Below are 18578 nucleotides of genomic sequence, written 5' to 3'. Positions count from 1 at the left end.
ATGAATTTTTAAACCAACTATGTCCTATAACTTTTAATGTTTATAAAACTCAGTATTTATAATGTCAGTATTTATAAAACTGCTAAAACTTTAAACTTCATAGTCTGTTATTGTTGAAACATTTCGAAATCTTTCCAAATGGAATAAAATGGCTTGAAATTTGGAATAAAATAAAATGGCTTTAAATTTGGAATCCAATATTCTACAGTTGCTTCAGTTTCACCTAACAGCCCCCGCAGGTTTTTTACCATATGATAAAATCAGCTTCCATAGTTTTCTTCAGGGAGGCTTCAGTTCCTTTTCTATGTAAAAACTCATTCGAGTGCACTTAAACTTAACAATATTATTTTTTGTATAGTCTTAAACAAGTGACGAAAGAGCTGGATGACATTAAGTTCAACGAAATGTAAGTCGTAGATAATTGTAAGAATCCATTCACTTATTTAACTAACTATATTCTTAATGACTCTGCCGAAAGATTTATCGCCCTGCCTTTTAAAACAACTACAAACTCGGAATAAAGTTTTGACAAACATTTTTATTTAACTTTGCGAACTTAACAAATGCACAACTTGTGCTTACAGAATACTCTCCGCTGGTTGCGAGATTGAGCTGACATAAAATGCAAGTTAAATCTGAAAGTAATTTATTTAACTCTGGATATCCACGAATGCAAAATCCTATCAGATGTTGGCTCAATCTAATCTAATTTGAATGAATAATTCAGCTAGCATAGGACTTGCAATAGTCTAAAGTAATTCTCAGAGCTAAACAAGAAAATAGCGCAATAATCATCGTCGCTGCCAACGGTGTCTCACTTTCAAGAAGTCTGTTCTTATAAAAAAAATATACGTATCTAACTTCAAACTTCATCCTGAAAAGAGCTGACGAAAAGTAAAAGTGATAGGGCAGCTAAAATAATTAACACAAACTTTAAATACTGCATATATATATTTGAATCAATCTTTATATATATATCAATACAGGGTTTTGAATCAATGACTCAAAATTTTCTGCACTATAAACTTTCATGGAAGATAGGAGATAATGAAGTAAACAATTTTTATTAATGAATGAATATTAATCAGTCATCACCATTTGTATTCTTGAGACGCTATCCAGTGGCCTGGCAGTTTTTTGCACTGTCCTTTATAACGCAGATTTCAAGGATTAAAAATAGGGTTGATACCATAGTGCGGTCTGCAGAAATACTATCACTAACCGTAAATGTTTATTTTAATATTCCCCATTAAAATCAGTACAGAGAGATACAGCTTAGGATTACGTAACATATACACAAAATTATTGCTCCTGAGAAGAACTTAAAGAAAGAATGCATTACTTTAAGAATATGCCTATCTGTTTATTGAGTGACAAAATATTCTTTTAACCAAAAAACACAAACACAATTTTTTTAATCTGTTTTCTTAAATCCATGTCCATGTTGCGAAAATAAATATGAAATATTTTTCAGAAGCTGCTTTCGTATTTTTATTATGCTTCATGAAATTAATTCTTCACCAAAACCGAGGGTAGAGCTTACACAATGCTTTATTTTGTGAATACAGTAATGAAAAATCTTTGTTTTTTAACACAAATTTATTTCCTACATTTTGTCTCCTATGAATTTTCTGATGCTTCAACGAACATATTTTTTAAATGCAATATACAATTTATTCTTTGATTGTAGTAAGAAATGTATACGTAAAATCAAAACGTATCCACGAAAATTAACAGAAGGAATTTACGATGAGTCAAAAATGCAAATCTAGCATTCAAAGAAATACTTTAAAACTTAATCCTTCACCTACCCAAAAATTATCGCCATCACATGCATTTAATGTTATCATTGGATTAGCCTAAAATGCTCCTGAATTGTTTTCTGATTTTATCTGCATATACTTTATTAATACATTTTATTCTTAGCAACATATTTATTTCAAAATTGTTGGAGTAATACTTAAAAATTTTGAAGTCGGTCGGCATATGAATTTCATTCTCCTTTTTGCAGTCAATTACACCTGTAAAATCTTTATGCAAAATTCAAGAAACTACTTAGATCTCCCAAAAAGAGGGAAAAAGGCAAACAGAGAGGGAAGAAATGAAAAAGAAAAGAGCAAAAACAAAAAACAAAAAAAAAAAAAAAAAAAAAAAAAAAGGCAGGGGAACATTAAAAAGCCGATCTGCGTCGAGCGGAAGACATAGTAAATCAAGCAGCAATAAATACCTAATTGCGGTACGCAGCAGTTTTTAGAACAATAATCAGCATTGAAAAGTAAGTAGAAAAAAAAGGCATAGCATCAGCTTTCCCATCTTTCTCTAGACAGAATTCCGTCAAATTTGTACTTGCCATATTTTACTGGTATTATTCTCGTTTTAACATTCTTTGGAAACAGTACATGCAAATAATATTTAATTCAACAAATTGTAGGGTTACTATTTTAATAGGAGCTACAGTTAAAGTCCTAGAGACACTACTACACAGACTGCGAGTAATCGCTACGTTTTAAATAACTCACAATATACAGAAGAAGATTAAAATAATCTTTCCTTTTTAACTTAATATAAAAAAACAAGTACAAATTGTGCTACAGACGAAACTTCCACCACTTGTGGATCTTTAAATTAATATAACAAATACGAATATTCCAACATTGATAAGGTAGTCTAGGACTATACATTAAGCAGAATAACATGGCTCACATAATTTATCTGTGCGTATTTAAAATATCGTCTAGCGATAATGATAAAATCGGAATATCATTTTTAGGGAGAGTTGATGAAAACGCTAATATCCAGACGCGATCGCCAGAAGCTCAAATCTAAAGATTCAAAAGTTTCACTGAAAGATACATTGAAATACTACAAGATACATACTCAAATACACTCAAAGATAATTTGTATTCTGGTGAGGAATGCGGAAGGAACAAGTTAGCGTAAAGGGTTAAATTATAATAACTGGTTATTAACGTATGGTATCTACAAAATTAAAAATGGATAAAAATACACTCATAGCGACCACATTTCAATTTAATAAAATATATTTAAAAGAAAACAGATTAGAGACAAATTTCAATAAATTGAACATAATCAATTTTTCACATACGTCATTTTCATACTATTGATTCTACAATTACTAGAAATTCTATTAATATTTTATTTTAATTCGCTTTGTATATATATATATATATATATATATATGCTGCAGAATTTAATTTTTATTCAAATATTACAATCGCTGAAATATAATTTTTTTTCATTTCAGTGCGTTTAGTGTATTTTACAACTAGGTAATTTTTCTGATAAAATTTTTTAATTATTTTATATTTCGTAATCCAAATAATGCCATAAATATAAATTTATGGAATATCTTAACTTTCTCATTAATACAATGGGATAAGCAGTAACTGATATTGAAGATTTTTGATAATAGATATTCTAGAATGCAATATGATAAACCTAGACCATCTTACCCTAGAAGAATTAAAATTAGGTTATCTCTAGTAATAAAACTAGAATTTTTGAAATATAGAGTGAAGAAGTATAGAAAATCCACTGAATACTTTCTGGGATTGAAGCTTTTCAGTCTTTACTCTTGATCACGGAGACTGTTAGCATCATAAGAACACCAAACATTCATTGAAGAAAAGTAACTACTAACATCGTATGTTAATACAATCTATCATGACGACAACTGGAGCAAAATTTCTATCTGTATCAGGGATGTGCAGGAGGGAAAAACGACATCTGAAGATCAGCATAAAAGAAAATTTGTGTAGTGGATTTCTCATTTGGAAAGCGCTTTGTCAGGTCGGAGTTTGCTCCGAATATCGTGTTATGTCTCGAATAATAAGAAGAAATGCTTACCAGCAAGTGTCGGAATACGAAAGAGGCAGAATCGCTGCCTATCGACGGTGGACTATAGTTCCGTGATATCGCGCGTTGCACTGGTCAACGTCTGATCACTGCCATGCGAATATGCAATGAGTTGCTGAGGGTTATATTGAACGGCATGGAGGATTTTAACGCCCTCCTATGATTAACGTCCGAGAGGACAGACATATTGCGAGGTCAGGCCCGCAAAATTGTGCAACCACATCACGGACCATTAGTCAGGATATGGACATATTTGCAGCACGCCTATTATCCGCTCGTACGGGGCGTCGACGGTTGCAGCCGCGTGGGCTATCGACACGACGACCATTACTTCGGCTTTCCTTGACAATGCAGCATAGAGAGAGACGCCGACTATTGTGTGCCGAACGACAAAGCTGTAGACAGGAGTGGCACAACGTCGTCTTTTCAGACGAGTCCCCGTTCTTCGTGCAGTATTCTGATGGCTGTATACGTACCTCGAGGCTCCGAGGAGACAGCACATCGCCTGCTTGTATTCGATATCGGCACAGGAGTCCTGCACCTGGTGTAATGGTTTCCGAAGCCATTGGATGCACGACATGCACATCTCTAGTTCGGATCGACGGTAATTTGACGGTAATTTTGAGATTGGTACATTTCTGACATCTTACGTCCAGTGGTTGTGCCTTATCTTCGAGGCCTACCAAACGCCATCTTCCAGCAAGATAATGCAAAACCACATGTTGCATGTTGCATGTCAGAATACGAAATGTTGTATGTCGTATTCTGACCTTCCTCGATACACAGGGTATTTGATTGCTACCCTGGCCTGAACGGTCTGTAGATCCGTCACGCACTGAAACATCTGGTCATGGGTTGCTGAGAGACTCCAGCCTGCTGCAGCTAATACGGTTGATGAAGTGTGGTATAGACTTAAAGCAGCATGGAATGAGTTGCCCGTTTCTGTCATCCAAGTCCAGTTCGACTCCATGCTTAACACTAATTTCGCATCCCTGTAAGCCCCCAAATTGCTTACAAATTTAATCATTTTATCTTCATGCCACACTGTTTACATACAATAGATATCTTTTTTGTATTTGCTTTCCTTCATGGTGTTGCAATTTTAATGGTCAGCAGTGATATCTTTCAAGGCCTTTTGTGGACACTTGTAAATAAACCTGATGTAAAATCTTAAAAAAATGAAATGTTTGGAGACGAATGTTTTTAATTCGTTCGTTATTAAAGATAAATGACATATAATTAGAGGAAACTCACAAAAATTCGAAAGTACTTACTCGTAAATGTTTGCCAAGCTTTTGTTTACCTGCATTCAGGATCTTCATTTTCTTTTTAGTCTTCAGTTACCTATATTTATTACTCAAGCACTTACTTTAAAATGTGAATAACTGCTGAAATCAAAATAAATATTTTCACCCCAGGAAGAATTTTTCATGCATTTTTACGACTATTTTTAATAGATTTTCCATGTGGTAAATAGAAGTAAATAGCAATATAAATAAATTTAATATTATTTATACTTATTCACGACAAATACAAAATTTTGTTCTTCGTAGTAAAAATGAGGATATTTTCCCTTCAACTACGAGCAACTAATAGTGCGTAATTATTTATGTTACATCAATAGCTACGTATATGCAGCAATTCTTTAACCTATTAAGATCAGAAATTTAATAGTATTTTCAGTATGTTATAATTTTCTTATATCTTTTCCTTTCCTTTTTGTTCCCCCTTTTTTTTTAAATTAAAAATTTTTTGGAACGAAAGGAAAATGCCATATGCTTGTCTTATTTAAAAAAACATTTAATGTTGAATTAAAATTAAAATTTAACACAAAAATGTGGAATTAACTAATAGTTTATTAGAAACATCATATTATAATCGCCAGAGCGCAAGAAACCTGCTATAGCCATCAAATACCGTTGAATGTGACATATGTCAAGAAGAAAGTATCTTCATTTGGGCTGAAATCTGTTAAGAAGACCACACTGGTCTCCAGGTATTTCCTGTCGGATATATCATAGGTTATGTATTTATGAAAAATATGTTCGATCCTTAAGCGATTTCTCTGCTGCTGAAATCGGCGATTTTTTGTTTCATTAGATGCTGACGCCTCAACGCAAACAAAGTATTCAACGAATGGTGAGCCAGCTCGGTCACTAGATCTTAACACGGCCTTTCAATTTTGAGCTCATATCAAATGAGAGGTAATTAATTGCTTTCTAGTCCCTTAAATGAGCTGCGATGGGCATTACAATATATGTACTCTGCATTCTTGATAGAAAAACTGTGTAGTTAAAGCACAGTAGGGGCAGGAAACGCCAAATCTGTATGCTAATTTTTATACTCCTCTCTTGTTTATTTCTGCCGTAACAGCCATTCTCTCCTTAACTTTTCGAAATTCGAAAGATTATTCCTAGAAGACTTAGTAATTCGAAAGATTATTCTTAGAAGATTTCAAATCCTTAGTCCATCAGGTCATAGTTTGCGTTCAATAATAATGTCATGATTTAAAAGCACAGAATTATGGGAAGAATCCACAGCAAATTACCAAACAAGAGTTCTCATCAACAGAATTTGCACAGTGTGTTTACCACTGTTTATAATTTCAAACATCTCGTCCAGTAAATATACATTTAATGATCAAAGCTAATATAGTAGGGTTACTTCTAATCAGAAAATTAATAATGAATGGTTTTTAATAAACTTAAAAACGAGAGTAACGTGGTTGCCAGTGATTTTCATTAGTCATCATTTTGTAAGTTTATTTTTCCTTCATGTTTATTTTCCTCCAATTTTATCTTGCTCAGTATGCAACTCTATAAACTCTATAATCAAACTAACCTCTATAAATAGCAATAACTGTTAAGGCCCGTCCACACGAGTACGCTCGAAACGTAGCTGACGAACGCGCTTTTACGTTACCAGCGTAAAAGCGTCCAAACGAGTACGCTTGCGAAGAGTGCGTTTAACCAATAGAATTATTTTGCGCAAAAATCACGTGACGCTGTAATATAGCGTCAACAGAGCTGTATCTTATTACTTCGCTGTACTTCTGTATGTTTTGCGGCAAGTTGTCCGAATCAGATGATTTTTTTATAGCTCAAACTTTACTATTAATTGCAATTATTAAGCAGAGGCAAAACCGCAAAAAATGGCAAGAATGGGTCCGAAAGATTTATTTAGAGCGAGATTTTTTTTTTTTTTTTACTGTCTTGTTTGCGAAAGGAATATCCGGAATTATTAAATTCCTACTATTAGCTCACAGTCTCCCTATATCTTGTTGAAATTTTCTGTACATAAAATGCTTTTTATTCATCCACTCAAGTTCAAATACAATTTTTTAAACTTGTAGTGAATGACACTTGATGTTAATACAGCTTTTTCACATATTAAAATTTTTAAAATTTTTAATTTTAAAAAATTCTGTTTGTATTTTTATTTATTTATTTATTTATTTTTGTATTTTTTAATTTTTTCTTTGTGGACCTAAGTAGGAATTGACTTAATTTTTTTTGGTATATTACTTGTTTTTTAATTACTTCAGGATGAGTATCGACCAGTTTGACAGACTTGCAGATTCTATATTGTATGAAAATTAGGATTTATAAAATTGGTTTGGAATACAGTATATAAAGAGAAGTAAATTACTTAATTCTCTTTATATACATCATCCGCCATATAAGAAAACCAACTTCATATTTTTTTAACTCCCCCTCCCTTGGCCTTTTGTTTTTCTTTTTATTTATTTTTGAATTTAGAATGAGGTTCAAACTTTGGACAGTTTATGAGAAATTATGTGCATGATAAAATATGCAATAAAGTAAAAATAAAGAGAGAATTTATAGATGATATATGATAAAGAGATGCAGATATATTATTACATAAGGATTTCTATTTGCAATGCACATTTTTAAACTAAATTAAAAATAATAATAATAATGAATAAAATAAGAAATGAAAACAATAATAACAGGTAAAATAAAAATATAATGATTCATGATTAAATATGAGAAACACGTTTCAAAATGAGAAAACTGCATAACATACCGTCTACGGGTAAGATTCGAACTCACCACCTTTCTATTCCTCCACCACCAACGCAGCGCGCTGACCACCTCGCTATCTGCGATAGCAGCAGTTGTGAAAAATAATGTAACAAGTTGAAGTCGCTGGAAAGGTAATTTAATTAAACTTCAATAAATGATTGCTGTATGACACAAGTTCTAACTTTCCTCCAAAATTTCGTAATTGTATTTTATTGAATACTCTTTCACAGTCAACTGCTTTATTTTAGAAGTTGTTACATTGCTGAAGTTAGTTTTTGGTGTATTTAATATTGGGATACTTATAGAGCTTTTTATTACACATGATATAGCGAATATTTATAATAATTAAGGAGAATTTTGTAAGGCAGAAACTTTGATTTCGTAGAAACTGTAATTTATTTAGGTTCCTATTACTTAAGGTATTATAAATAGGTGAAGCATATGGATATACTGGTTGGATCATTGGTTTATAAATATACAGTATTTCCCTTTAATGAGAATTTTAAATGTAAACCAATATGTACGGTTTGAGAAATCTGAAGATGACGTGAACAATGCTGATTATTTTATTGCTGTATACAGTTACGATATTTCTAAGCAAAAACTGATCTCTGTGTGGTTCTGACGACATATTGAAACGGGTAAGCAAGAAGGTTTACTGATTATGACACGTGATAAGAACTCGGTCGGCTATTGGCTAAACGCGCGCGTCGCGAGCGAAAAAGCTGAACAGGAGCGTACTCAGTTTTACGTCTTCTGCGTCACGCGAATTTACGCCGGCGTTAAAAAAGTTACGTCAACTACGTCGGGAGCGTCCTCGTGTGGACGGGCCTTTACGCGGACTGTCACATTAAAATGTTATTACAACTCACAATTCTTATTTTGTAACATCTTTTTAAAAGAAAAATTGCTTCTTTGCTTTGAGTCTTCTTCATCTGGGAGAAAATCGCAGTTTTTCATATTTCAGCTCTTAACATGCCAAATACCAAAGTCATTTTTTTCTGCTTTTGCTTTGACAGAATTGTCCCCTGCACCAAAATGGTCAACAATATTTTCGACCTTTGACCGATCAAATGCGACATACTGGAGCTTCCACACACCTAAATGCACAACTGTAGAATTCGGTTCTTTCCATCTCAATCATCTTCATATATTTTGCTTGCGATAACAAACAAATCAGCTCAATATTTAAACGCAAGCTCTTTTATTTTCAAAAATAAAAGATAAAAATGAAATACTTACCCGTTGATGGAAGTTCTTGACATGAACCAGCAAAGCAGACTTCTTGCTAATGCATGAAACATCTGTGTCAGTAACCAGTCAGATTTCTCGAAACAGTTCTCAAGGAAATCTTCAGTAGTGTCGTCCACTTGGCTAGGCGTGAAGAGCTCTCGAATTTGACAATCTACAAGATCCAAATCGACGTCGTACCACTAAAAGACAAAATACACTCCTGCTCAAAATATATGCAACAAAGGTAAAACATAGAATAAAGGAAAAAAAAAAAAACAATATTTAATGAATATGCATGAAATTGATCCAAGAGGTTTGTGTGGCATTACTAGACCACGGCCCAAATTAAAAGAGAAAATAGGCTCCTGCTCAAAAAATAAGCAACAAAGGCATAAAACAAAATAAAACAAAAACTATTAAATGAATATACTTGAAATTCATCCAAGAGGCTGGTGTGGCATTACTAGACCACATAGCAAACAATAAAGTCATAAAAAACGCATGTATTACGATCATGAAATTGCGACACACCAAATGGGTTACAAGAATGTACTATGGTAACATAACGCCAATAACGGATACGCTAGTTGAATGCATGTTTGACAACGGCGAGGAAAGCTGCCGTGACGTTGACGCCCTATTTAAATTACTTTGGCTACAAGCCTATTTAAATTAAATTTTACACTTGACTTACTGTTAATTTTAAATTAAATTGGTGGAATCAAGCATTATCAATAATACAAAAAAAAAAAAAAAAAGCAGAGACAAAGCCCTAAAAAGAAGATACAAAGCAAACAAACTCCCTGAAAAAAGATTAAAATAGAAATAAGAATTTAATAAATCAAGAGCAATATATAAAAGAAATATCAGACAAGTAAAAATAACAAGCTGGAAAAACTTTCGTACAAATACCTCAGAACTCTTTGGTACAGAATTCAAAATAGCCCACAATAAAGTCTTCTTACCACCCCAACTATCTATGTCAGGATTCACAGGAGCAGCAACTGCAACTCGTGTTATCACCCAAATATTAACACAATTATTTCCTCAAGATGAAGAAGTAGCACAACCAAGTGCTAAACTCAAAAGCTTTCAATAACACAGAAAATTTTAAACAAACATACTGCAATAACTCTCCAACTCTGATGGAAGTATAAAACATAATTAAACACTTCCCAAAAAAGCTCCTGGACCTGATGGCATAGACAATATAATTTTAAAGCAAATTTTGAAAACCAATAGAAATATCATAAAATCTTTTGTTAGTTCTTGCTAGAAAACTGCTACTTTTCCTACTATACTAAAACAAGCCTAAGTAGTTCTCTTCTTAAAAAAAAATAAGCCTCTGGAAAATCCTCAGTCATATCGACCAATATGCCTGCTACCTGGTTTGGGAAAGGTTCTAGAAAAATTAATACTATCAAGACTACAATATCACCTGCATATTCACAAAATCATTCACCCATATTAGTTTGGCTTCATTATTAATAAATCAATAGACCATTCTTTCCAAAAATTACATCAAATATTACAAATAAACAGAAATCAAAATAAACATTCTTTAATAATATCATTAGACATTCAAGCAGCTTTTGACTCTATATGTTGGACAGATGCAATACAAATCCTTACATTCATCCATCATCCAAATAAAATATTCCTTTATTAAACGATTACTTCTATAGCAGATCTCTACAATATACATCAAATAGTGGAGTCAAATTATATAATATTACAAGAGGATGCCCACAAGGATCTTGTTTGGGTCCAGTTATTTGGAATTTAATAGCAAATGAAATATTGAAACATTTTGACGATATCCTTCATACGCACGCACAAGCATATGCAGATGATTTCCTACTAATAGTCCAAGGCAATAGTCGCAAGGATATAGAAGATAACGCCAAACAATCCCTACAAATCTTTAAAACAATGGGCAAATAAATTTCAGTTAAAATATCAATTCTCAAGAGTAAAGCTCTTTATATACCAAAACAGGGCGCCAAGATAAGAAACCTTCGAAACCCAATTATCAAAATAGCACAAGATAAAATAGCAACAGTAAATTCACTACTATACTAGGCATCATGCCTGATAATAGACTTTCATGGCATCAACATATCAAATATATCAAAAATAAACTTCTAATATTATCAAACTCAATAAAAATAACCCCAGCAAGAAACTGGGGAACTTCTTCTCAATATAAGAAAATTTGGTATACAATAGTAATAGAAAAGATTCTTATACATGTCGCTTCTGCTTGGAGCCCAGATCTAAATCAACATGCAAAAAGACAACTAACTTCCTACTATCGATAACAAAAGCATATAGAACAACACCCCTACCAGTTCTCTACAAATCATTTCAGGTATTCCACCAATTACTCTGACTTTACAGAAAGAAGCCGTTAAAACAAAAGTTGCACGCCTACGCCAAATATGTACCTATAATTCTAATATCTTCATCCAATGGAATATGAAGAATTCAAACAAAATATAAACTTACATCCAAATCAATTATACTCAGAAAATTCAATAGTAAATTCAAAATAGATCATTTTCAAATTCAAATTTTTACAGATGGATCAAAAACAGAGTTGGGCGTAGGAAGTGCTTATTGTGTTTTCAGAAATAATAATCTTATACAAACCTGGAAAACAAAATTGAATCATACAAATTCAGTATTTCAAGCAGATCTATTGGCTATAAGAGAAGCAATATGCAAAGCAATTCTTAATAACCAGTGTTATAATTTCTGACAGTTCCTCAAGTATTCAAGCAATCGCTGGTCATAATATCTCTCCTTTGGTTCAAGATATACAATATTTACTCGCATATTTTCCAACTGGACAAAACCCTAAACTACACTGGACACGTGCCCACGTAAGGAACATTGGGCAACGAAATGGCAGATAGCTTGGCAAAAGAGGCAGCAAATGGTACTATAACAGCAATAACCTATTTACCGAATCCAATATCACTTTTAAAATCAAGAGTTGATTTTACAATGGAAACTCATGTGGTCACAAGATAATACAAGCAGACGATCTTTTATGTTTCTACTAAAACCAACACGAAATTCAGTTACAACAAATAATGCAATAACATATCTTCTAACAGCACATGGACCCTTCATTTCATATCTTTTTCGTTTCGGCTTGTATCATACAGACCACTGCATATGTGGATCAACAAGAACAATAGATCATTACCTGTTTGAATGTGCAATCACTAAAGACCTCCACTTTCGTCCTTTCACAAGTGAAAATGCCCAAGGATAGTTCAAACAACTACTCAGAAGTAAATCTCGCCGCAAAAAACTTCATAATTTAATGGAATATCTCATAGAAAATTGTGATAATCTACAGGCAGCATAAATTAAAGCATAACAACTCCACATCAGCATTATTTTGACATAATTAGCATCACTTCAAGGCAGCACAACTTCAATCAGCAAATATGAAACTACTTCAGACTAACCAGACTAACTATAAAATTTATCAAAACTTACTTCAGACTAACTATTAACTTCAACAGATAAATAAACAGACTTATAAACTGTGAACTTTTATGAATAGTGCACTATTTATGAATTATAAACTAATTATCAACTGTGAACTATTATTACATTTCAACAAGTCATCAAAATCCTCTTTTATTTATTATGTATATAACAAAATTTTGTATCTAAATCATTATTTGCAGTCTACATTATGCATTCTATATTCTGTATACGCACCATCAAAATTTCTGTTAATATTTATATGAATTCTATCAATGTAGGTCAAGTATATGTCAAAATTATGTATACAGGTGACAGGTGACGGAGGACGGGGACGCCTGGCGTATAACATAGGTAAACAGGCATATGTCCCACGTCCTCCACTATCTCGAAGAAGCAACTCGCTGGAGCCCCGTGAGGCTGCACCGGGAGTTTACATGGCCATACAGGTGCTAGATGTCGGGTAGTTTTTACATAGGACGATGTTATTAACACAAAGTAACTTAAAAAAGAATATAAAGGATAGCATTAAAACACTAAAACACTCATGTAAGCTGAAACACATAGATATACAAAATTAAACGTAAAAGCATAAAACACACTCGTTATTACGTAACATAAAGACATAAAAACACACACGAGAATACATATCATGACACATAGAATACATATGGAAACACGTAGAGCACATAAATGCAAATATTACACACAGAAGAAACATATGAGACATAGTAACGTGTGCGTAAAGCAGTAGCGCTGTGCGGAAATATGCTCAGTTCACATAATACATAATGTACATACTTTCATTAGGGGCTTCTGTTGCATGAATTACATATTTCGTTGCATACACTACATTCGTGCATTGTACGGATTTTATATATTTCGATTTACGATAACACATCATTCCATTGGGTGCCCAGTGCTTTACACTGATAAACATGTCAGTAACATTATTTCTGCAAGTTGGTGGCTATTGAAAGCGGATGTTAACACGAGGCTCGAAATTGAATGTGGAATGTGTATTACAGAATGTGTACATACTGCGAATATCTAATCGTTGAGTACATTGTCTGCAGTACCATGCTACTGTGGCTCGCAAATGTCTTGCCCTAGGGCGTTGATTTGCTGTACAACTGCGCAGATACTCCTTATAGCTGGCGGGTGTTTGATTATGAAACGATAGTAAAGTGTTCTATCATTCGTTGGATGTGGTAAGTGGTGGTTTGTTGTTAGACCGCAGTCAAATAGGTAGTGCTCGGGAGAACCTAGCATGCCACAGACACAATTGTCAGATGCTGAGATGCCATGACGCATAAAATAAGATGGAAATGGGCCATGACCCGTTATGTACTGTGTCAGTGGGGCTATTGTTATAAGACGTTCCGTGTCTACCTTTGGTAGGAAGTTATACGTCCTTCTCCCTGTGTCGCAACTATTCCATTCTTCTTGCCACTTTTCTTTACAGATATTACGCAGAGTTTTCTTGAGGTGTGAGACGGGGGTAGGGGCTCTTATAGTTTGAGCGTGGATGTTGTTGGCAGCCTCATTAGCCAGACGGTCAGCGACGTCATTCCCTTCGTTGTCGGAGTGTCCTTTCACCCATACCATGTTAAAGCGGGCTTGATGATTATTGCGTAAAAGTTGCTGTATATCTATGATGATGGGTGAAGTGTGGTGATGATCCCTGAGTGCGTGTAGCACTGACATGCTGTCCGTGTAAAAAGTCGCATTGGTAAGGGAAAGGTTGAGGGCATGTCGTAGCGCATTCAATATTGCTAGTGCCTCTGCTTGGAAGATACTATTGCTGTTAGTGAGATGTCCTTTCCATTCCTTTACTAGTGTGCCATGTTCGTAGTGAGCAAACGCGCAGCCCACTCCCTGATCATGTTTTGATCCATCAGTGAACAGTTGTGTAATCGCAGAGGAAGTGCGTTGTCTGGAGTGCGATTGCTGATGTTGGATTATGACATGGATCCCTCTACCTTTGATGGCAGGGTGGATGTGTTGCACACTGCCAGGGAGTTCATAGTCTGTTGTTCTGAACGTAATTCCTGCATATGTGGCTTCTTGTCTGTGATGGGTGATTCGTACATAGGTAGCCTCTGCCTCTGCCTTTATGTGTAATGGCAGCAGGCCTGCAAGTATCGTGGCGGCGCTGGACGCTGTTGTGCGATAACCTCCGCAGATGTTTAATGCAAACGGCCGTTGAATTGTGGTCAGTAGCTTGGTCTTTCGGCTGCTCATTGGTTGTGCCCATATGACTGTTGCGTAGAGAATTATTCTCTCTGCCACTGTTAGATACAATAGTTTCCTGATATGGGGGTTTTGTCCCCAATTTCTCCCTTGAAATTGCCTGGCTTTCCTTGCGATGGTCGATGTTTTTGTACGTATTTCTTGGAGGTGCGGTAACGAGGTGAGTCTTTGATCCCAAGTGACTCCTAGATATTTAATCGTCTTCGTTATTTTTAAGTTCTTGCCCAGTAGCTTTATACATGGACGTCTTGTGGGATTTGTGCCAGGACGTGGAATTACGATGGCTGCGGACTTTTGTCAAGAGATGATTAACTTAAGTTTATTGCATAGGTCCGTGAATATCGAGCAGGTTTCTGTGGCATTCCGTTCCAGTTCATCTCTTGTGCGGCCAGACACCAGAAGAGCTACATCGTCGGCGTATGCTATGATGTCTGTGTGCAAAGGCCATTCATGTTGTAGTATGGAGTTAAAGGTGATTATCCAGAGCAACGGACCGGCGCAAGAGCCCTGTGGACACCCTCTTTCCTGCCGCTTGATAGTGAGGCCATTGTTGTTGGCTACTATGAGGCTACGTGCATGTAGATAGTCCGTGATGATGTTAAAGATGTTTTTGGGACATTGTGCCTCTCTAAGTGCTTGCTTTATAGCAGGCCACCAGAGGGTGTCAAAGGCGCTTTGCAGGTCCAGGGATATGAATGCCGTGTGAAGATTTCTGCCTCTATTTTGTTCTATGCTATCTTTAAGATGACTCAGGGCATGCGTGGTTGACAAGCCAGTTCGGAACCCGTATTGCCGTGGGCTGAGGAAGTTGGTCTGCTGGAGATGGAATTTAAGTCTGTTTACCAGTAATTTTTCATAAATTTTTCCCAGAGACGAAAGTAGGCAAATTGGCCGAAACGAGCTTGGGTCATCTGGGGATCTCTGCTTCTTCAGGAACAGGACCACTTCTCCTTTTTTGAAAGCAGTAGGGAAGATCTGGTGTTTTAAGAGCTTGCCGAAATATTTCTCGAAGAAGGTAGGGCGGGATGTGTAAGCCACCTTTATTGTTGCATAATCTAGACCGTCTGGTCCCGGAGCCTTTTTTATGGGAAGAAAACGGAAGATTTGCTGTATTTCAGCTGAGTCGAAGGGTATGTCGTCTGGTGTGTTAGGAATGGAATGGTTGTCCCGTATCTTCTGTTGTTCTGTTGAGTCATCATCCGGGTTATCTGCTAGGAAGATTGCATTAAGGATAGCAGATGCTGTGGTTTCTGCAAGATTGGTGTTGTCTGAGTTATTGGCTGATTGGGCATAAAGCTGGTCAGGCTTGTAAACTTTATTTGTAGCTAGTTTATGCAGGATTCCATAGACGTTGGTATTAGCTGTGCAAAATTTCCGCCAGCTATTGACTTTGGCTCGTAGTATGCATTTTTTATAATGCGCTCTTTCCCTGCGGAATGTGGTCAGCAATGCCATTTTGGTGGCTTCGTCCATTACACCTCGGAGACGCCGTCTTAGGGCTCTGCACTTTTGCCGTAATTGGCGTAGTTCCTTAGTCCACCAGCATATGCCTTGTATGCGTTTAGCAGTGCGAGTCTTCAGGAGCTTGTCGCAAATACATCGCAATGTATTGAGGAGATGATCTGTATAAGTGTCTAATTCCTCTGGGCTGTTTATTTGGTCTATTACTTCTTCTTCACTCTGTAGGGTATCCGAGAAAGCCTTTGTTAATGCACGCAGTTTATTGCCTGGGATCTTGTAGCGCTTAAGGATAGTGATGCTTGTGTCGGTATTAATTGCAAAGTGGATATATTTATGATCAGAGCAACTCTCGTCATCTGTGACCCTCCAATCTGTTATATTGTTGGCTATGTTACTTGTAGCTATTGTTAAATCAGGCCATCCTTTGTTGTATGAGTTGTCGAACGTCGGTGGGGCATTCTGAGTATTTATTAACTGTAGATTGGCTGTCATTATAAATTCTTCTAACGCTGTTCCTTTCGGTGAGGTATCTGGGTATCCCCAAATGACGTTGTGTGCATTTAGGTCTCCACTTATTACGTGAGTAATGGTAGTATGTTTTCTATGTATTTCTGCTATACTATCTACTGCATTGCTGATGTCTTCTGGTGGAGAGCTGTAGACGGATGATAGGATAATCTGGGAGTTATTATAATTCAGAAGAATTGCAACATGATCTCGTGCCTGCTTGATAATGAGTGGGGACCATTGTGGATTACAACAAATGATCGCCGCTCTCGGGGGTAGTTCGTTAAGTTGCGCTTTCCGCTGGAAGATCTTCCATGAGAGTGGTAGGCAGGCTATTGCGCCATTTCTGCAGTAAGGCTCTTGGAGAAGAATGATATCTATCTCATGATCGAGGACATGCTGCACTAGTTGAGTATTAGCTGCTTCTGCCCGCTGGAGGTTAATTTGCGTGCATTTTATGGAGCCTGCTGAAGAATGAGTTAGAATCAGGTTGACTGGGTTGTCGATAGGATCTCTTGTGAGAAAGTGTTGCTTTCTTCAGACGCATTAGGTAGTAACATAGCATTGGTAGGCTGCTGTGATGTTATAGCTTTAGTATTATGTGTTGCAGCGTGCGTTGTAGACGGCTCTCTGGTACATCGGGCATTCCGGGTGGCATGCCGGATGTTCAGAGTAGTAGGAGGTGCCGTTGCGGTAGTTACAGTCCCCGCAGTTGATACAGGCTGGTGACTCTGCTTGACAGACTTTGGTGTTGTGCGACCCAGCGCAGAAGGCACAGAACTGTTTCGTGCTGCGGCAGAGATCCTGGGAGTGCCCGAATTGCTGGCATCTATAACATCTACGGATTCCCAAGAACTCCGTGATAGTATGAGCCTGCCATGCTGTGAACAGACGTCTGATGTTGATGGCGATTCCAAAGCTCTCCGTGGTACACTCGAGAACCCATTTGACTCTGTTTGCTCGGCGCTCTTTAAGTCGGAACAGGGGTTTGTATACTCTTGCTGATAGACCTGCTGTTGCGCTGAGCTCTGCGATGAGCTGTTCTGGTTTAACATGTTCTGGAACATTATGGATGGCTATTCTCGGCTGCCTCTTTTGCCTGAGACGAACCTCTGCCTGGACCTCAGCTTTTTTGATGTGCTCCTGTAGCTTGAGTACCTCCTCGTTTGTATTACAAAAAACTTCTAGTCCGCCTTTTGGAGCCGGTTTGATAGCGTTGACGACAACTGGGATCTCACTAAGGGAAACCTTTTCTTGTAACTGTGTTCTTAGATCACGTGGATGGATACTCCCTAAAGGGTTGATGATCAGACTGGGTTTACTGAACTGTTTAAGCACTGCCGCAAAGGTTGGTTTCTGGGGCACAATCGCTGATGGTGTTGTCGCTGACTTCAAGTGGCTATGCCTTTCCCCTGTGTTCCTGGGAGCCTGCGTAGTTGCTGTTACTGGCAGGGAGTACGTGTTTGTACTTGAAGTAACCACCTCAGGGTAAGGGGTGTTAGTGCCAGTGGTACAGCGCGGGATTACAGAAGTGTTCACGTCTTTGTTGACTACCTCTGTTCCACGTAATGCGATGTCCCGAAAGATCTCTAGAGTGGCTATGAGGCGTGGTAATATATTTTTATTACCTCGAACTGTATTGGCTATTTGTACGCTCTCGTCGAAGACCGCTTTTATTTTTTCTCTATATGAGAAGTC

At 36.4% G+C, this 18578-nt stretch overlaps 1 protein-coding gene across 1 annotated transcript in view; it reads right to left on the bottom strand.

The window, feature by feature from the left end:
• Nucleotides 1–18578, bottom strand: part of LOC118192790 (protein-L-histidine N-pros-methyltransferase) — a 500898-nt gene that overhangs the window by 394413 nt on the left and 87907 nt on the right. The window contains exon 3 of the mRNA XM_085812441.1: nt 9165–9355. Coding sequence (XP_085668567.1) covers nt 9165–9355 — 191 coding nt within the window. The remainder of the gene's footprint in view (nt 1–9164; nt 9356–18578) is intronic.

Source organism: Stegodyphus dumicola, chromosome 3 (assembly GCF_044657685.1).
Source record: "Stegodyphus dumicola isolate Sdum_Otavi_A_Nest chromosome 3, ASM4465768v1".
In the NCBI taxonomy this organism is placed as follows: Eukaryota; Metazoa; Arthropoda; class Arachnida; order Araneae; family Eresidae; genus Stegodyphus; species Stegodyphus dumicola.
The sequence above is the reverse complement of the archived record's forward strand: the minus strand, read 5'-3'. Positions and strand labels throughout refer to the sequence as shown.